Source organism: Alnus glutinosa, chromosome 4 (assembly GCF_958979055.1).
Source record: "Alnus glutinosa chromosome 4, dhAlnGlut1.1, whole genome shotgun sequence".
Taxonomy (NCBI): domain Eukaryota; kingdom Viridiplantae; phylum Streptophyta; class Magnoliopsida; order Fagales; family Betulaceae; genus Alnus; species Alnus glutinosa.
Genome location: NC_084889.1, coordinates 1429473 through 1448826, shown reverse-complemented (window position 1 = coordinate 1448826; position 19354 = coordinate 1429473). Strand labels below are relative to the sequence as shown.

The window sequence follows — 19354 nt, the reverse complement described above, 5'->3', positions numbered from 1 at the left end:
GTCGGTCTTCCAAACTAATTTAAAGTAAAACTTTATTTTTTTAGTAAGATTATGGTTGTCAATTTTTGACAGAAGCTGCAAAACAAAGTTAACGGGTTACAATTGACAAGTCTGATTCATTTAATTAAATGAATCAAATTAAGGCTGACCTATATAATCTTATACTAATGTATCGACACGATTCGAATCCGATACACGGCATTTAAGGTTAATAACTTGGAATGTAACTCGTAAAATCGACATGAATTTAATACAAATTTAATAAATTAGTGCAGAGAGATTTAACATATTTAATTACATAAGTCGAATATCATTACTGATCTATATAATATAGTACTCATATTTCAATATGGTCCGAACCAAATACGTGAGTTACCAAGGGAGAATTGAGAAAAGGGGGTGGGTACACATGGAGTCGTCATAGACTGTTTACGTCGACAATATTACGGGCACGTGCTTCATAAGGCGCGTCCGACCCGGATTGGCCCCATAGAAACCCAACCACTAGTTTTTTTTTTTTTTTTAATAAATAATTTGCTCTAAAAAATATCTTCCCCTTCACAATTCTCTCTCAGCGTTCTTCTTTGCTCTGAGAAACGCAAAGCAAAAAGTACCAAAATAAAAGAGGAAAGAAAAAACCCTAACCCTAGATTTGCTGCAGGACCACAATGGACACCGAATCCCATGACTCCCGTCTCAAGAACCGGCGGTCCTCCTCGCCGGAAGACGAGGCCGAGAGGTCATCGAAGCGCCACAAGCACCGTCACCGGCACCACCACCACCGTCACCGCAGCAAGAAGCACGAAGAGAAGACCGAGCGCGAGGGTGAGGATATTAACCTTCCTCCTCCTCCTGTGGCTGTTAACATTACTCGTCCTGATGACGACGTGGAGGAGGGTGAGATTCTCGAAGAGGAGGGTTTCGGTGGTGGCGAGATTGAGGAGAAAAGATTTGATTCGGATGATGAGTCTGGGGAAATCAAGTCCGTTGGTCTTCGGGACGAATCTGATAAGCGAAATCTGGTGTGTTCCGATTGCCCCCTATCGCATAATTATTATTATTATTTTTAATTATGATTTGCTTTCAGTTTGGCTGCTGAGAAAACTTTACGACTTCGAGACTGTAACTGGTTTTTGTGTTGTTTTCAGTTCAGAAAATTGAGATTTCTAAAAGAAAGCGCATTTGAGTTGTTTGATTGGGTTTAAGGCAGTGGATTTTAAAAAATGACTATTTTTTATGTTTCAAATTTCAAAATTGTCTATCTATTCTCAGTGATCAGACAGGGATTTATGATGTTGTGATATTTGTATTCATAATAAATTTTACTTCGTGGGGGCTTGTTAGAGTGCCTGAGTCACTGTCTCATACATTATGTAAAGATCCTGCTTGCACTAGACGAACATGACTGAATTGCAAAAGAAGTTTCCCCTAGGCGTTTCAATGGAGACTGATGGCTTACATTTAAATTTGTAAGAGCTGGTTACATGTTTTTGCTTATTTTGCATATAGTCTTACTGTGGTTTTTTATTTTTTATTTTTGCCTTTTGTTCTATTTGGGCGATATTTACTGCTAGTTTGTGCACTTAGTTTGTTCTCTGCATTAACTTCCAGGGACATCTTACTGAGCAACAGTCATCTGATCGCGAACCTAGTGTTCATATGGAAGAGAGTGTAGCGAAAAAGGGTAGAAATTCAAAGATATTGGCGGAGGACAAGAGCGAAGATGATTTGTTTACCAATTCGAGATTAGACAAGGAAGACAGAGCATTCCACTGGAGTCGTACCGGTACTAAGATTAACAATGAGGTTGGTTCTCCAAGAAATTCAAGTGTTGTGCCTCAAGATGAATTAATTTCTACAGTTAGCTCAGAGGATCATGTTAATGGGGATTTGGGTCGCAAATCCCGCAAAGAGGACAAGAAGAGGGAATCTCAGTCCCCATCTAAAGGAAGTAGCAGGCGAAAGAGGTATTATGATGATGATAAAGAGGGGGTTGATGGGAGCATATTAAGCCATCGGAGCAAGTCGTCCTCTCAAAGCACCGGGGACCGTGGAGAATTCCATGCCAGGAGCAGATCTAGGTCAATTGATCATGCTAGGGAGAGATCTCGATCCCGTAGCATAAGAGAAGAGGAGACCCATTTGAAGAAAAGGCGATATTGTGATAATGCTGCCTCATCATATGCTAATAAAAGCAAGTCTTTGTATGAATCTGATGATGAAAGAATCGTTCGACAGAGTATGGATGGACGACATGGTACTAGAGATTTGATGAGAGATGAAGAAAGGGAACACACTACTAGTTACAGCAGATATACTGGAGAGGACAGGCACCGAAATCAGGGTACACAGGAGAGAGAGAGCAGCAGGGATAGGGACTTAAGAAGAGAGAAGGAACGAGAATGGATCATTAGGGACAGGGCTCATAGAAGGGAGAAAGAATGGGAAATGAGTAGAGACAGGGACAGGAAAAGGGAGATAGAACGTAGGAGTAGGGAAAGAGAGGTGGACAGGGATTGGAGAAGGGAGAAGGAAAGAGAGAAGATGAAGGACAGAGAGCTGGATAGGGATAGGAGCAGAGTCAGTGAAAGAGACAGAGATAGGGATAGAGAAAGGGATAAGGATAGGGAAAAAGTTAGGAGGGAGAGGGAGAGGGAGAGGGAGAGGGAGAGGCAAGATGATAGGAGTATGAATAAAGATAGGGAGAACTTTGAAAATCTTGTGGATGGCTATGAAAATGGAGATAGATATAAACATTCTAGGCGCTTGAGACATGATGAAAAAGAATACAACCAGGATAGAACAAGAAATGCTGATTCAGCAAAGGCTCCTAGTTCTAAGAGTGATTTGTTGCAAGGAAATAGAGACAAGCCAAAAAGGTATTTCTTTTTTCGTCTTAAAGGCAGCTCTTCTGGTCTATCTGAAGAGCCCCCCCCACCCCCCACTCTTTTTTCATGGTGCAAGGTCTTCTTCCCTTCCCCCTCCTCCCCCCTCTCATATTGATGCATATTTTCAATTTTTTTTTGGATGCAGAGATGAAGATGAACAAGGAGACTACGAAGGGAATACATTGCAGTTTGCTGAGCAGGAAGAAGAGGATCTCAACAGAATCAAGGAGGAGAGTAGAAGGCGAAGGCAAGTCATTCTAGAAAAATATAAGAGTCAGCAGTTACAGCAACCTAATGAGCCACAATCTGAAGATGTAGAGAAAGGTACTTTTCAATTGCTTTTTGGTATCCTATTGATATTTTGGTGTTATATTTGTGTAGTTTGAAGCTCAGATATTGGATGTTGACAAGTCATGAGAACTCTGCTTACTCAGATCAGTAAACCTTAAAAGTTGATACCTTTCATTGAACTTAAGCTTGTTAGCTTAACAAGTGCCACTTTCACAATTGGCAATGGATATCACATGCCATGTAATACTTGTTCCTCAAACTTGAAAACTTGTATATTAATGTCATTGTATGAGTGGGATCTTCAGTATGTGATTATAACAATCACTAGAAGTGATATGATTGTTACTTCTTAATACTTTACCTTTTTGGCAGTAACTAGTGATCCACACAAGAAAGTTGAGGTTCCAGTTATCTAGTTGTTTTAATGGTTTTTTCTCTGTGCTGGGTTCAGTTTTGGTCCTTATCCCTATGACTGTAGTTGTTGGAATAAAAGATTTCTGGAAAAAGGTTGGTAAACCTTTTGTTTAAATTGTTCAGCTTGATCAAATCCAGGCAAAGTTTGGCTGCTTAACATGTTTAGCATCATTATTCCTTTATTTTAATTGGCACAAAATTTATTTGCTAGGTAGATTTTGTAATATTACTTTCTAACCCCACAAATTATGTTTGTTGACTAGATAAGGAGCCTGCGCATGATCCTGATCAATCAAGTGCTATTAATGTTGTTTCAGAAGTTGGTGACGGTAGGAGTGATGGTCTAGATGTCTATGTTGCTGAACCATCATTTTCTGTGGGGAAATCACCTCCACAAAATGGAGTTGCTGCTTTGGAGAAGACTTCCAGTGCTGGGGGGCTTGGAGAGGGTACTCCTAAGGTGTGTTTATTTCTCTAAAAAGCTTGTATTCATCCGTTTTTTGGATCGTATTTCTGAAATCTTCTGAACATGGTATTAATAGTTTTGGAAAACGTTGAGGCCTGTTTGGTAAACTGCTGAACAACTCTTTGAGTTTTCAAACACTGCAAACTCTTCTCAAAATTGGTTTACCAAATGGATTTTCAAATTTGGCCCCACTACTAACACACTTTTCAAAACAAACTACAAAATTCTTCTAAAAAGGCTAACATTCCTAAAAAATATAACACAACATTGTTTTTTTTTTTAAAAAAATAAAATTGTAAAGAATGGTGACAGTGGCCACCGCTGGGCCCCCACGTGGTGGTGGGCCCCGCGGTGGCAGCTAGTCTGATCTGGCGGCCTGGCGACCCCCGCCACAGTGGTGAAAGGTATTTTTGATTTTTTTTAGTTGTCTTTTAGCCACACATTAAAAGCGTGAGGAGCCCCTTTGTATCTTTGGACTACGGCTTATGTGTTCTCCTTATCTTTTAGCTTTCTTGATTTCCTTACTCGTTTCTCTAGTTAGGCGTTTCCTTTTGTATACTCCTAGTGTACTTAGGGGCACCTCACACTTTTAATGAGAGTGGCTTATTACTTATAAAAAAAACACTTCCAAAATTCGGCCAAACCAATTTTCAGATTTTCTCAAATGTGGCCCCCATCAAATTATTTCTCAACTTTTGCCTTATCAAACCCCAAAACACTTCTCAAAATATTACCAAAGGGTCCCTTATTTTGATAAGTTTTTATTGATCTCCTGAACATTTTAAAATTTGAATTTTCCTTTTTTGTGGGGTTGGCTGAGTTATATGATTTTTATTTCTTTAATTTGTGCAGAGCGAGAGGTCAGATGACAAGTTCTGTGATGATATTTTTGGTGAGACACCAACAGGAGTCCGCAAATCGGTAAGTTTCATTGTTGTTGGTCCATTATTTAAAAGTGTATACTGTCTCTCATTGCTGCTTATTTGATTTGACATAATTCGATCTGAAATTTAGTTGTGAGTTTAATGAAGTAGTTTTCCTTCTCTCACCCTCTTTAATATATGTTTTCCTGATTACATACACTTATTATTGGTTCTAATACCTGTTATAGGCTTTGGAGGGTATTATATAAAGAATGAACAAATTGACCTGTTGTGACGGTTGGTTAACATTGTAGAGTTTCATTTTGTGTCTAACTTGTTTAGTAAGTTTTGTTAGTGTAGATGTCTAATTTTATTTTAATTATTTAGTTTATTTCTTTACCTGATTAATCTGCTCATTTGTGTTGTATGACATGAATAGTACTTTGATTTGTAATGAATTTTGATCTCTCTCAGATTTGATAAAACTAGTGAAGATGATGCATATCAATGTCTACCATTTATATCATGTACTTACACTCTAGGGTTCTGTATACTTATTCTATGCAGGGTAAAGAAGATGGTTTACGAATTGAGAGGAGTGGTCTTCATGACAACTGGGATGATGCAGAGGGGTATTATAGTAAGTATCAGATCAACCTTCTGTCATCTCTCCTTTTTATTGTTTTCCCTTTGTCAATTGTGCCTGAGACTTTTTGTGCATTGGTGTTTACTTGTGTGGGTCCATTCAGAAACATTTTCTGTTTTATCCCCTTTTCATTTATGGTTTACTTTTTGGTAAATTCTGAATTCATACTTGGCCTATCTCATTATTCCATGAGTATATCTTCTTATTCCTTGGTATTCATGCTTGCTGTAAGGAAATAAATTTTTTCACTTGCAGAACTACTACTTGTCAGTTTTTCTTTCTGTCATTTGTTTTTTAAAAGGAAGGAAACAACACTCATACTTATGTCATCCTCTATCAAGTTCTTAAACGAAATTTACTTCCCCCTTCCAGTATAATATCATCTATCAGAAAGTTGCATGGTCTTTTTGGGCAACTGACCATATTGAGTATATTTTACTAGTAAATTAAAATGTCAAATGTTGATTTTGATTCACCCCTTTTCTGGTTTAAATTTATGTCTCAAAAAATCATAACTCCTATTTTGTTTCCTTACCTGAATAACTGTTTTCATTTTGTCCTTCCTACCGAGCAACATTTTGGAAGTGAATATAATTTAGAGATAACCTTTGTACTTGCCTGTCCTAGAGGAAAAAATTTCAAAAAAAACTTTGGAAGTAATTTCTGTGTTGTAGGTTTATCTATGCAACAAAATTTTATGCCTTGTTAACCCTTTCCCCCTATTTTCTTTTGCTCTTCTCACGTAATCATGATATTGATATGCAGGCTACCGGTTTGGTGAAGTACTTGATGGCCGATATGAAGTTGTTGCTGCTCATGGTAAAGGTGTATTTTCTACTGTAGTTCGTGCAAAGAACCTTAAGGCTGGTAATGGTGAACCGGAAGAAGTGGCAATAAAAATTATACGTAGTAATGACACAATGTGAGTTACGATTTTCCTGCCCACTAGCCTGGGTGCTAATGGTTATCTTTTTCATTATGCTCATCCATTGTCAGGTCTCATTGTCTTGACACTTACTATTGCCTCTTCCTATGTGACATAGGTACAAGGCTGGTATGGATGAACTGGTCATATTAAAGAAACTAGTAGGTGCAGATCCAGATGACAAGCGCCATTGCGTTCGATTTCTTTCAAGTTTCAAGTACAGGAATCATCTTTGTTTAGTTTTTGAATCTCTTCATATGAATCTTCGTGAGGTTTTAAAGAAGTTTGGGCGCAATATTGGCCTTAAGCTAACTGCTGTTAGAGCATATGCGAAGCAACTTTTTATTGCACTGAAGCATCTTAGAAATTGTGGTGTTCTGCATTGTGATATAAAGCCGGATAACATGTTGGTAGGTTTTTGGTACTCTTTCATGAGTGGCCTGGTTATTTAATTATTTATACTTCTAACCATATTTTTCTTTATATTCTTCAGGTAAATGAGGCAAAGAATGTGCTGAAGCTCTGTGACTTTGGCAATGCCATGTTTGCTGGTAAAAATGAGGTTACGCCATACCTTGTAAGCCGCTTTTATCGTGCCCCTGAAATAAGTAAGTTTTTTGCATGAGCTATTATTATTTATTTGGGTCAAAGGTATTCACCCTAACAATGTAATCATTTGCAATGTCCTCTCCTTAGAGTACATATATTTAAAATTAACTTTGTAATTAGAGATCAGTTTGTAATGTCCATCCCCTCTCCAAATCACTGTCAAAATCAACAATTATTGGGGTGGGGTTGGGGGATATTACCAATTAATGGTATATTAATCTGTTAACTTTGGCAAGATTGGCGCATCCCTCCATTCCACCTACCCACAATTCTTTTTTATTTTGTCACTAATTTGGATGGTAGAGTGATATTGCAAATCATTATCAAATTAGGGTTTGCTAAAAAATTTGTAATTTAGGGTCTCCAAATGACCCCGCTGAAGAGGGATAGCAGAATCCTATTTATTCTATAAATAATGGAAGGGACTGTTACTGGCTGTTATATGTTAATGATTACTTTTTATTAAACTATGTCTGAAACTGGTAATATGTTTTTGGCATGTTTTTTGTTGCAGTTCTTGGCTTGCCTTATGATCATCCATTGGATATGTGGTCTGTGGGTTGCTGTGTGTACGAGCTTTATACAGGAAAGGTTCTTTTTCCAGGTCCTACAAACAATGACATGCTACGCCTTCACATGGAATTGAAGGGCCATTTCCCAAAGAAGATGCTTCGGAAGGCAAGTATTTGATATGTTTATCAGAGATGTAGCCCCAAATTTTCTTCTTAGAATTTTGAATCCTTTTCTTATGTGATTCAGTAATATGACATCTTGTTTTGGTCTTCTTTCTTGCTTGGAATTTTTCTTAGTGCAAGATATAATTGCAGAAGTTTTTATCCGCATATATGTTCCAATTTGTATCTTGACATGTTACTTTATGTGTCTGATATCTTCTGTGTTGGCTTTCTTCTTGCAGGGAGCATTTACTGATCAGAATTTTGATCAGGACTTGAATTTTCATGCTACAGAAGAGGATCCTGTCACAAAAAAGGTTTGCATTGCATTTCCAACATGTATTTATCTTATTTTTTTGATAAGTAGGTATTTATCTACTTCTAATCAATCATGGTATCTTTGTTTGTCCAATTGAGAGCTCACATTTGCCTGATATGCTAACTGAGATTTTAATTCCACCCTTTGCAGACTATAAAGCGGATGATTCTCAACATAAAGCCAAAAGATATCGGATCGATTATTACAGGCTCTCCTGGTGAGGATCCAAAGATGGTAGTCAATTTTAAAGATCTTCTAGAAAAAATTTTCGTGTTGGATCCAGACAAGAGGATGACAGTGTCACAAGCATTGACCCATCCATTCATCACGGGCAAGTGAATCATGTTGCTGATTTTATGACTCCAGAAAATGCTGTCCGCTAAATATTTGTACATTATGACCTAATTCATTTTCACTTTCTAATTACTGGGCATTATCTGTCTTCTCTGTTATGGCCTGAGAGCTTTCAACACAGTTTTGGCGGGGTTGAAGTCAAAATGGGGTGATGTTTGGTCTGGAGTACTCTTTGCTGGCGGGTTCTTTCATGGATTGTACTGTTTCTATCGTAAGACAACTTGCCGAAGGCGTTTTTTTTCCAATTGTAATCATCCTTGATTATGGCCATTGCGAAAAATCATTTATCTATTTTAATTTTTCTATAATGATTCTATTGTACTTCAACCTTGACTGCTGCTGTTGAATCTATGGGAAAATTAATAAGGAGGTAGATGTATCAATTCCCTATGAGTTGGTAGAATGTATTTTTTCTCCTGTTGGAATAGTGTATATCTTCTTTTTAAAGTACATTTTGTGTCTCTTGACTCGTGTATACTTCTCATTTTGGATATTAATTTTTTATTGGTTAAAGGCTTGCTGCTCTCCATTTCATATCATTTTTGTTTTTTTTTTTTTTTTTGTGGTGCTTTATTTGTGTTCTGGGTTCTGGAGAGTCTAATTTAGTTTTTCATTCAGGATATCTGCCACTGCTTTGAGGCAACCCTCCAGTGTTTAGATGCTTAAAAGGCACCCAGGAGAAGGTACCTTGGTTTGTTTATGGGGTGATTATTGTGACAGCATTAAAAGTCAATATCTTGAATTCTGTTTCAATTTTTGTGTTCCTATTCGCTTTAGAAATAGTTACTGGATTTAAATGAAAATCCATAAATATATTATTTGATTGCTTTTTTTTGTGTGTGTGTGTGTGATGGGGGTGCGTGTGAGTGATATCTATTTGTGCTTGATATGGGTTAACATGATAAGAAAAAATTGCATTGAATTATAATATTTTGCTCATGCAGCTGTGCTACAGAACTTGTGTATACATGAACCAGCAGTTTTCAATAACTTGTCATATGTAAAAAAAATAATTGATATAGTGTCATATTTGTCTCAGGAGTTTACTGTGTTTGTTAAACAACCCTTTATTGAGCACTTCTAATGTTTTATATAAAAAGAATTTATATTGGTTGCCTTCCCTTTAAATATATTCATATTTTGATGAAATTGTATTACATCTGATCCATGGTGTGGTCATTCTGGAGGCACTTGCACTGGAGGTTTACAGCTGCTGCCATGATGAAAGAGAATATATCGGTGAGTAATACAGTTTGTAATTTCCTGTTGTTCTCCTTGTAGAATAGGTTAGAGGCAATCTATGTTGTTTTTTGTTGAAAAGATTCAATATCTTGACTCTTTACTTTTTTTTTGTTCAGGGTATGACCCCCATGCTTCTGCAATTCTTGTAAGCATTTTGAAATTCCATTTTCTTGTTTATCTTTGTCCATTTCAATACCATAATTGGTTCCTGATGTTAGATTTCATGTGACTTTCAATTTTTATTTTATTTTATTTTATTTTATTTTATTTTTTTTTGTGTGTGTGTGTGTGAGTTCCTTCTAGTTATTTGTTAAGCCCCATAGTTTGCATTTTATGAGCAATAGATTTTTAATATTTGTGACCTTTGCCTTGTAATGTTAAAGCATAAGATTTGATAATTTACCCATTATAAGGCAAGGGATAAGCCTTAAGGTACAAAGTGCAACCACTTTTGGTTCTACTTATTTCTAAAATGTGTACTAGTGAAAATTGTAAAAAGGAGAGAATTTTTTTTTGATAAGTAATAAAACTAATCTCATTGAAAGCTTAAAGCGCGCCCTTAAGTATATAAGAATTATACAAAAGGAACAACCTAACTAGAATAGGCAAAACGGAAAAGAAAAACACTAAAACTAATCGACAGAGGAAGACATAAACGCTGCCGTCCAAAGATTCAAAGTTTCAAAGAATATAGAAATAATTTCCCACATAGTCCTATCCTTGTCCTCAAAATTTCTGTCATTCATTTCCCTCACGCCAAAAGAGGCACGTAGGTACCATTTTCCACACCGCACAACTCCTGAGAATGATAAAAAATTAAGAAATAACTCAGATTCATACAATTTTTTTTGATGCGTTTTCACCAGGACAATCTTTTCCAAGACTTTGGGGAAGTCTGTGATATTACCCCATTGCAAATAAGTTATAGGCTTCAGTGTGAGGAAGACTAAATTGTGCTCTAGGCCTTGCTTACTGGTCAAAAGAAGAGGTAGGCAGGTAGCAACTGAGATTATAAGGATTGCTGAGCCATTAGTATTTGTTGGTTTATAGGATAATGCTCTCCTGTACTTAATTTGGCTTCCTTTTTGAGGAACTTAATTGTTCTTCTATTGTATGATTGAAATAAAGGATTGAATGTTGTTTGATGGTATAACACCTTGTCCCAGAATTGAAATGGCTTAAAATAGCTCAACCCAAGTCTAGCCTAAGAACTGTGTCAGTTTGAAAGATCTCAAATCAAGTTGAAAATGTTGTTTGTTGGTGTCATAACCATTTCCCAGAACTATTCATCAAAAAATAACCATTTCCCAGAACTGAACTAGCTTAAAATACCAGTCCATCTCTGTACAACAAATATGGAATACCAGATATGCTACACAAGATAAATAAATAGTATATATGGTATACTCAACTGAACTCAACCACCGTTAATATCATGGACACATGATTGATGCCTGTGGCAAAAAAACAAGATTTATAAAAATAAATATTCTAGTTGTAATGATAATGTAAGTTTCAGTTTGTATAGATTTTTTTTTTCTTTCTAATTAGTTTGTATAGACAGTTGAATGTACATGTATCTTATTTTTGTAAATTTTTGTCATTCACTTTTTGTGGTTGCCATCACGTAATTTCAATATATTCTAGTGTGTGTTTTAGTTGCATGGTTTTCTACATGTCTGTTCCATTTTTCCATGATCGTTTATACTGTTGTTCCTTTTTGTTTTTCTTATGTGTTTTCATTTTTATTGGGAGTTGAATTTGCTGAATGCTTGGTACAATGTGGGGTTAGCTACCCTACTCTTCTAGTGACTAATTCTCTTCTGTACGTGTTATTGGAATTGTATCTATAGTAATTTTTTAAGGTGTGGTATCCTTGATTAAAACGAGGTTCATCATCTTCCTGGACTTTCTAAACTTTTAACTCCTTGTGTATTGAACTAAAAACATGCTGGCATGAAAAAAGTGACAGTGTCATTGTCAGTTTGGACCATTGATGTCAGACAAATTTGGAAACCTGCTGACTCAACCGTTGGGGTCTGAAAATTTGTGATTTTAGGGTGTGTTGTGGTGGTGGAAGCTGGAAAGGCTATAGGATTTGTAAATTGATTATTTTTCGTTTGAAGGCAATGCAGCATACCATGACAAGAGCGTAGTTTCCAGGAAAATTCTGATAGCTGTTTCTGACTAGGTGTCGATCTTGTATGTTTTGTGTACCTGGTTGTGCTTTTGGGCTTTTTAATGATGTTTCGGTTACTTATAAATAAAGGTTAAGGTAGGTTTAATGGGGTATTTATTGGAGAAAATGTTGGGAATTCTTTGGATGTACATGTTTTAAATGATGCGAGACATGAGGTGTAGTTTGAGCTGAAAAGAGGTGAGAGAAGAGCGAGTTTTAAGGGGCTGTTATGGGCCTTATGCCACTGAATGGTTACTTGAGCTTTGTGAGTATATGAAGAGAAGAATAGTAGTGAAATAGAGGACGAGGGCACTGCAGTCATGGACTGATGGACATGGAGACGACAGCACACAACAGGGGCACATGTTTATAGCAAATCATAGAAAGTGTGACCAACATTGTGGTTGTGGGTGTGTCGCAAAAATTGAAACCAACATATAGAAATAAAATTCAGAAGTTAAAAATTAATTATAATTTGATGTTTTAGAATTGCTCACCTTTTGAGATAACTTTTTTTTTAAAAATTTTTTTATTTTTATTTTTTATAAGTAATCGAGATATCATTAAAATTCTTAAGTCCTCTCCAGGTACACAAGATGTATACATGAGAAAATACCTAGCTAGAAGGAGAAAAAAGAACTAGGAAATTATGATATCACCCAAAAGAAAAACAAAAGCCACTATCTAAAGATACAGAGTATAGAAAAATAACTAAATTTCCTCCGAAGTCCTTTTACGATTTTCAAAACTTTTGTCATTCTTTTCCCTCCATGGACACCACAGAAAAGGTACGAAGGCACCATCTTTTATACAACAACACTTCAAGCTCTACTAGTATTCCACATAAGTCGACTAGACTTCTAGGCATAACCCAAGACAACTTGAATCGACTAAAGAAAACATCCCTAAAGGCATCGACAACCTCACAACGGACAAGAAGATGGTCCACAGACTTTTCACTTATCAACCTTGATGACTTGTCGTTTTCTCATATTGTCCATGGTAGGGATCTTTTCTATGGTGGCCGACCAAGCGAAAAAGGTTGCCATCTAAGTAGTATGCCAAACACCCTTTCATGGAAAATGAAAGCCATCATTGCGAACGATGACACTGTAGAAGGACTCAACAATGAACATACCTCTTTTGGAGGGGACTCACCAAAGCTTGTCTTCAACTTCCCGTATCGCTTTAGTTGAATACAACAACCTGAATAATGAGAAAAAAAGCATCCATGCCCCAGTCATGAGCCGCTCTAGCGAAACTTACATCCATTGAGTGGAGCCGCACGAAAGCTCCAAGTGAGTAGCAACAAAAGCTTCCTTCACATAAGTAATGCCAAGTAAATCTAGAAAGGCTTCCTTAAGGGGTAAATCCCCACACCATAGATCGTGCGAGAAACTAACTTTGGAGCCATTTCCTACCTCAATTTGGTATGTCTAGAGAACCTTCCCGAACCCGCCTAATATCCTTCCATTGACCCACTCTATATGTTCTAAGAGGGTCATTGGAACACCACCCACTCCACTAGCTGCCAAATTTAGAGACCACCACAATTCTCCACTAAGCCATTTTCCTAAGAGAGCTCGATTGAGCTCCATTAAGTTTTGGACCCCCAATCCTTCTTCAGAGTTCATAGAAGAAACCTTAGACCAGTTTACCAAGTGATATTTAAACTCTTCTCCAAGCCCACCTCATAAGAAATCACATTGAAACTTTTCAGTATGGTTTGTCACACCAGCAAACCATAGGTAAATTGGAAAAAAATAAATGGGCATTTTATAGTTTATCTGCTTGAGTTAGCGATAGCCATTTAATAGTTCTTTATGTACACTATTTAATATACCTGTTTGGATAATATGGTCTGAAGAATGTCTTGGAATATTATAGTCTGGACATAGTAGATATCATTTATACTTCTGTTTTCCTTTCTGTAACCTAGGTTTAGCTTTTCCATCATCTAAAAAAATTAATCCAACTGGTGCTTGTTAAATAGATTTTTTAGAATGTTCTGTTATTATTATTAAATTACAGCCCTTAGTAAAATCCTATATTCAAAGATTGACCAAGATTTTTGTGATACTGTTTTTAACTCTAAATGTGTCAACCCTTAATAAATAGCCTATTGTTTATGATTGACTTTTCAATATTGTGCCTCCAAATAAGCTAGATGTCTTTGCTATTTCCTGCTCTCTTCTGCATTTTGCTTTGGTTGTCGCTGGTGTGTTATGAGAGAGAGAGAGAGAGAGAGAGAGAGAGAGAGAGAGAGAGAGAGAGAGAGAGATTGTCCTGCGGATGTTAGATTGTTGATGTCCGTTCCAGCCAGCAATTCGAACAAGTATGATTCAGCAATGGCATCACTATTTCCAGCTTCCTCTTCTTGCTGCAATGTGGGGACTAATTGTGATTCGTGACCTTGCTTAATTCTTTCTCCTGTTGATTATTCACTACTAATTGTATCTGCTCTTGTAAGCTTTCTTGAGCCAATAAAACACTAACTATATGCATGTTTGATGTAATCTATATTTAGTGTGGAATTACAAAAGAAGGTTTTAGTGATGCCGGTAGTACTTTTAAAGAGCAGCGTTTTATCTTTTTTTCTTTTTTTTTTGTTTCTTTTAAACTTGTACTCGCAATTGGTTGGATCGGGAATGGTTTTGACGATGCCAGTCCCGTGGTACAAATGCCCCTCTTCTGTTTTTATGCTCGATTAACATTTCCTTGGAAGGAATCTGTAACTACGTGAGGAAATGGAATTGGAGATGGACCAAATAAGTTCATAACTACGTGAGGAAATGGAATTGGAGATGGACTTTGACGTCCTAGCAGCAATATGTTCCAGAGGAACTCTGCGGGTTGATTTGGTCAATAGGAGAAAATCAGGGGTTGATTTGGTCAATAGGAGAAAATCAGGAATCACTCGTTTGTGCTGCAGTTTGTTGCGGCTGGACCAAATAAGTTCACAGGCCGCCGAGGGAAGGACTTGAAAAAGATGGCCATTTTCCTTGGGTAGGTTGGGAGACTTAGCTGGGTTTAGTATGATCTTGATCCGGTATGTTGGATTGGAGATACCAAGTAATGTTAAGAGGCCAGAAGGATTCCCTCCAAATCACCCGAATTTTAGTATGTCCTGTATAAGTCTGAGTTTGTAATCCCAATTTACAGGGAATTGGATATCCGCTATTCCGAATTTGATTTAGACAAATTTAGGATGCGGGATTGGACGGATGGCACCTTCCTTCATACACTGGCGATAAGGGACAAAGAAGGTCCACGGTTGGGGAGGAGAAAAGATGAGATGCGGACCTTTGTAGGATGCAGATTCCATGCTACCTTCCACGGTAAAAGCGTAAGCGTCTCATTTAATTTGAGCTTCCAAGGGAAGTTAGGGGTTGGGGGTATCTGAGGTAAGCTTGACGGATGTATGCTACTTTAGTGGAGAAAGATCTGCAGGGGAAAGGGATCCAGACTAGTTTGTCAATTGTTGATGGGGATTCTAAGGTTAATTAACTTTGCAAGAGATGGATTCTTCAAACAAAGAAATTACCAAGAGAAGAATTCTAGGATTTGGTGGAGGGTTGGATTAGATCAGAGATGGTGAGGTTCGGGAAATGGACGATTGTTTGGGGTAGGCTTGAAGGAGGGGGGATATACTGCTAAAGAGATGGCATGATCCAGACTCTATGAGTGGTCTAACCTTTAAGATGCCTTTCTAATTCTAAGAGCAGCCTCCTGGGAATCTGGGATTGGAGCATATAAAAGGTCACCATTGCTCAAGTACTTGGTTTTAAAAAGAGAAAACCCAAAGGTTGTCATGTTTGGAATGAACTTCCAATACATTTTGGAGACAAGGGCCCTATTTCTTTCATAGGTTTGAAACTAAGTCTCCCCCTCAAAAGCAGTGAGACAAATAGAGGTTTAGGACTTCAGGGAAGCTTCCATTGGGTGACCTGGCGAAGATGATGAGATCATTAGCGAAGAGGAGATGTGTAATAGAGAGAGTCTTCAAGGCCAAGGAGACAGAGGAAGGGGGACTGAATCTCCTTGTGTCAAACCTTGAGAGAACGGAAAGAGTTCAAAGAGGTTGCCATTAATCAGAACTGGGAATAAAGGGGCCGAGATGCATTTCTTAATCCAACTTGTCCAAATAAGAGCAGCAACCGAGATGGTTGAAGATGTATTACAAAAAGTTTCATTCAATTCTAACAAATGTATTTTTTCATGTCAATCTTGGTAGCCTTAAAAGTTAAAACTACCTTTGTCACGCTTGTTCCTGATTGTATGGAGTTCATGGGCCAAGATTTAATTATCTTGGTTAGTTCTCCCTGGCACAAAAGCCTACTAGTTGGGGCTATGAATTTTGGGAGCCGGGTCGCCGAGCGGTTATCCAGAATTTCGGAAATAATTTTGTAGCTGATGTTGCAGAGACTCATAGGCCATAAATGGTTGACAGTCCTGGATCCCACATGTTTAGTGATAACGGCAATGAAAGTGTGATTTTGCTAATAAAGTGACGTGTCTTTTAACATATGAGAAACGCATATTTTTTTTAATAGCATGTGTTTTTTGCATGTTTTTTTAATAACATTAATAAGAAAGCATGCGCTTCTCACATGCTTTAAGAACACGTTAGTTTGTTAATTCCAAGGGGTTGGCTCAAGTTGTAAGGGCATTGGTCTTTGTGGTAGTTTCATGAGGTCTAATGTTTATGTTCCTTTGGGTAGAAACCTGTATTTTTTTTTTTAGTTGCAGGAGTGATTAGAGACATTTAATTACAATAACACGATCAATAATCCAAGTAGATCACTCAAAGAATTTTAGCTATTGAGTTGGCACATCTACTTAGATATTCTCAAAATCTGAACATAGAAATGTTCGAACAATCATGAAATAGAGATGAATCAATTGTTTATATGCGTGCATCTGTGAAGCGACAGTGATTTGAGGTGACAACTTAAAATCTCAACACACTTGGCATGCACCATATGTATTCTAATGTGCCATAAGGGAAACTTGTATTTGAACATCAAGGAAAGAAAATTGTGTGGTTAAAAAAAAGTGAAAATAGAAAAAAGCAGTGAAGTTTTCCTTGATAAAGTCCTGTCAGTATCTTTTGTCCATCCCTACCTTCTACAAGCCTTCTTTTTGGTTTGGTGAGAATGGTAGCTAGACTTGAGAATGGTGGCTAAACTTATTAATCTTACGAAAAATGATGATAATATTGTTAATACTTACGCCCTGTGTTACAAGAAAATAGTTTTGTTTCATTGTACTCAAACATAATTTATGGGTAATGTAGATGGTCGGTACTCATTATTTGGCTTCAGCGTGGTTTTTCTTGGTTGCGTGAATAACCCCAAACAAACCTTCTTTTCACAAGTAACCATCAGTATTAGTGAAGAGGATGTATTGGCAATTTGATGGTTGAGAATCGGGATCGTGTTCAGACTACTGGGAGTCTGTCGGTCTGAATGGATTATCCCACTTGCAACTGAAAGTGAGGTGAGTTGAAATTGCATGTGCAAGTTGCAATTAATAAATCTATTAGTTAGTGTTTTACATTTAATTAACAGAAGCTGCCCAGAAGCTTCTTCCCATCTAAGGGTTCAAATGGGAAGAAATTTTATGCAAGCTACAATCGGTGAATGTTTAATTAACTAGGGGTGGGGTTTCTGTGGTCCAACTCTAAGAATAGGTCTTGGTTTTTTTTTGAAGACTTTCTTGTAATATTCAATAAAGAAGCTATTAAGAAACTTCCCATATAAGGCTTCTGTTGAAAGAAAAATTATATTACAGGTAAACAGGATAAATGAGACTGTTTCGTTTAGAGGAAATGGGAAATAATATTTGAAGGTACATCCTCACCGTTCTTGCTTATTTTATTATATTTGTATATATTGAGAATGACCTGAAAAGAACGTATATATTTTATATATTAAGAATCTCAAACTTTCATTTTCTTTCCTTATAAAGTCTTCCATTTAATAATTGTGGTGTAAATTATGGAACCATATTTGATGGCTTGAAGTTCGAGAGGGGTTTCTATCACAGGGAAAAAAAAAGTTGTAGAGGGTATTCAGTTTAATTCAAGCATCGCCAATTATAGTTCCAACGTCCCTTGTGACTTTTTTACATCAAGCAAAGAAACTAGAAGGGTACCCGGCCGGAGGGATCTTTCTGGTTAAGAGATGTTACACATTCATATTTTTTGATGTGACACTAAAAATTATCATTATATCGAAAATTCAATAGTTATCTAATGGTAATTTTTAGTGCACACCATTAGATCAAAATTATATTTTGGATCTAATTGTGATTTTTAATGCTACATCAAAGAGTGTGGGAGTGAAAATATGTGAAACATTTCTCCTTTCCCACTACAAATAGGAAAAGAACGAAGAATGGAAGGAGTAAAGAAAATGCAGCCAGATATGAGATTGTACCTTGGTGATTTGTTAGTTGGAATGGGATCCTCTATGTTTTGAGGTCATATTCATGTTACAGAACTAATAATTTATATGTTGTTACGTCATCACCATGTACATCAAAACTACCCTCTCTATAAAATTGCTATAAACTCGCTCGAGTTATTTTTTGTTTGACAAGCGAAGTTTTTGTTGTAAACTCACTAAAGCTACTATTGAGTAGGACCTCCCCAGTGGGTTTTGCTTGCGAACCTCTTGCAGGCTCGAAAGAACCCATTATAAATAATTGACCCTTTAAATCAGGACCGGCTCATTGCTTATGCGAATTTGTCGGGCTCCCAATGGAATAAGGTCCAAAATAGCAACAATATAATTAAGTTTTCTTTTTTTAAAGGCTCAATTATAGTAAAGTGGTTAGTTAATGCTCTTTAATTAAGGCTCCAATTATAGTAAAAGAAAAATAATTACAAAGAATTAAATCCTAAAATATTTAGACTCTAGAGAAACATAGAAAGTCTATCACATGAATGATTACTAAAGCATTAACTAAACTCGTAATTGCGCTTGAAGTTAAAAGTTAAAACCAACGTGTCGGCTAAGTTCGTTTATTAAAATTATATTTAAAATAAAGTAAAATGCAAATCAAATTCTACCTAAAGAAAAAAATTATATATGTACGTAGCTCAACATAATATATGCCATCAGTTAAACTAAAATGTCTCAGAACATAAATAAAATATACATGTCATTTGAATAAAATTAAGAGCAAAAAGCAAGAAGAATAATTTTTAAATAAAAACATAAAAACTAAAAATTCAAATTAATCGCTTCCAAATCTATATTCTCTTGGTGGTGCTTAAAATAATCTCGATGGTACTGGTATTCCTATTTATAAATTATAACCATCACAGCCAACTCAACTATAGGCTGTATTGTCTCTAAGAAATAGCTCAATCGGTTGAGGACCACGATTCATAAAACGAAGGTCACTACTTTGAATCTCTACTCACTCTATTGTTTTTGACATGTCCAAAAAGTAAATAAATAAATAAAAAACCATAA

At 36.6% G+C, this 19354-nt stretch overlaps 1 protein-coding gene across 6 annotated transcripts; it reads left to right on the top strand.

Moving 5' to 3' along the window:
• The first annotated feature begins 556 nt into the window (after positions 1–556).
• LOC133865234 (uncharacterized) lies at positions 557–18120 on the top strand. Of its 6 annotated transcripts, none has more exons than XR_009899674.1 (17): positions 557–1022; positions 1612–2879; positions 3034–3212; positions 3857–4053; positions 4912–4980; positions 5490–5562; positions 6334–6490; positions 6612–6903; positions 6987–7101; positions 7617–7784; positions 8023–8093; positions 8246–8660; positions 9068–9132; positions 9637–9688; positions 9808–9836; positions 17167–17369; positions 17664–18120. XR_009899674.1 is itself a non-coding variant. In XM_062301599.1 (12 exons), the coding sequence occupies exons 1-12, from the start codon at positions 669–671 to the stop codon at positions 8432–8434; spliced, it is 3132 nt and encodes a 1043-aa protein (XP_062157583.1). In that variant the 5' UTR covers positions 557–668; the 3' UTR covers positions 8435–8842. The 6 variants fall into 6 exon arrangements, 1 of the variants encoding a protein (XP_062157583.1); XR_009899675.1 differs by having other exon boundaries at positions 3911–4053; positions 7617–7780; positions 8019–8093; positions 17664–18105; XR_009899672.1 differs by having other exon boundaries at positions 7617–7780; positions 8019–8093; positions 17664–18103.
• Positions 18121–19354: the final 1234 nt, after the last annotated feature.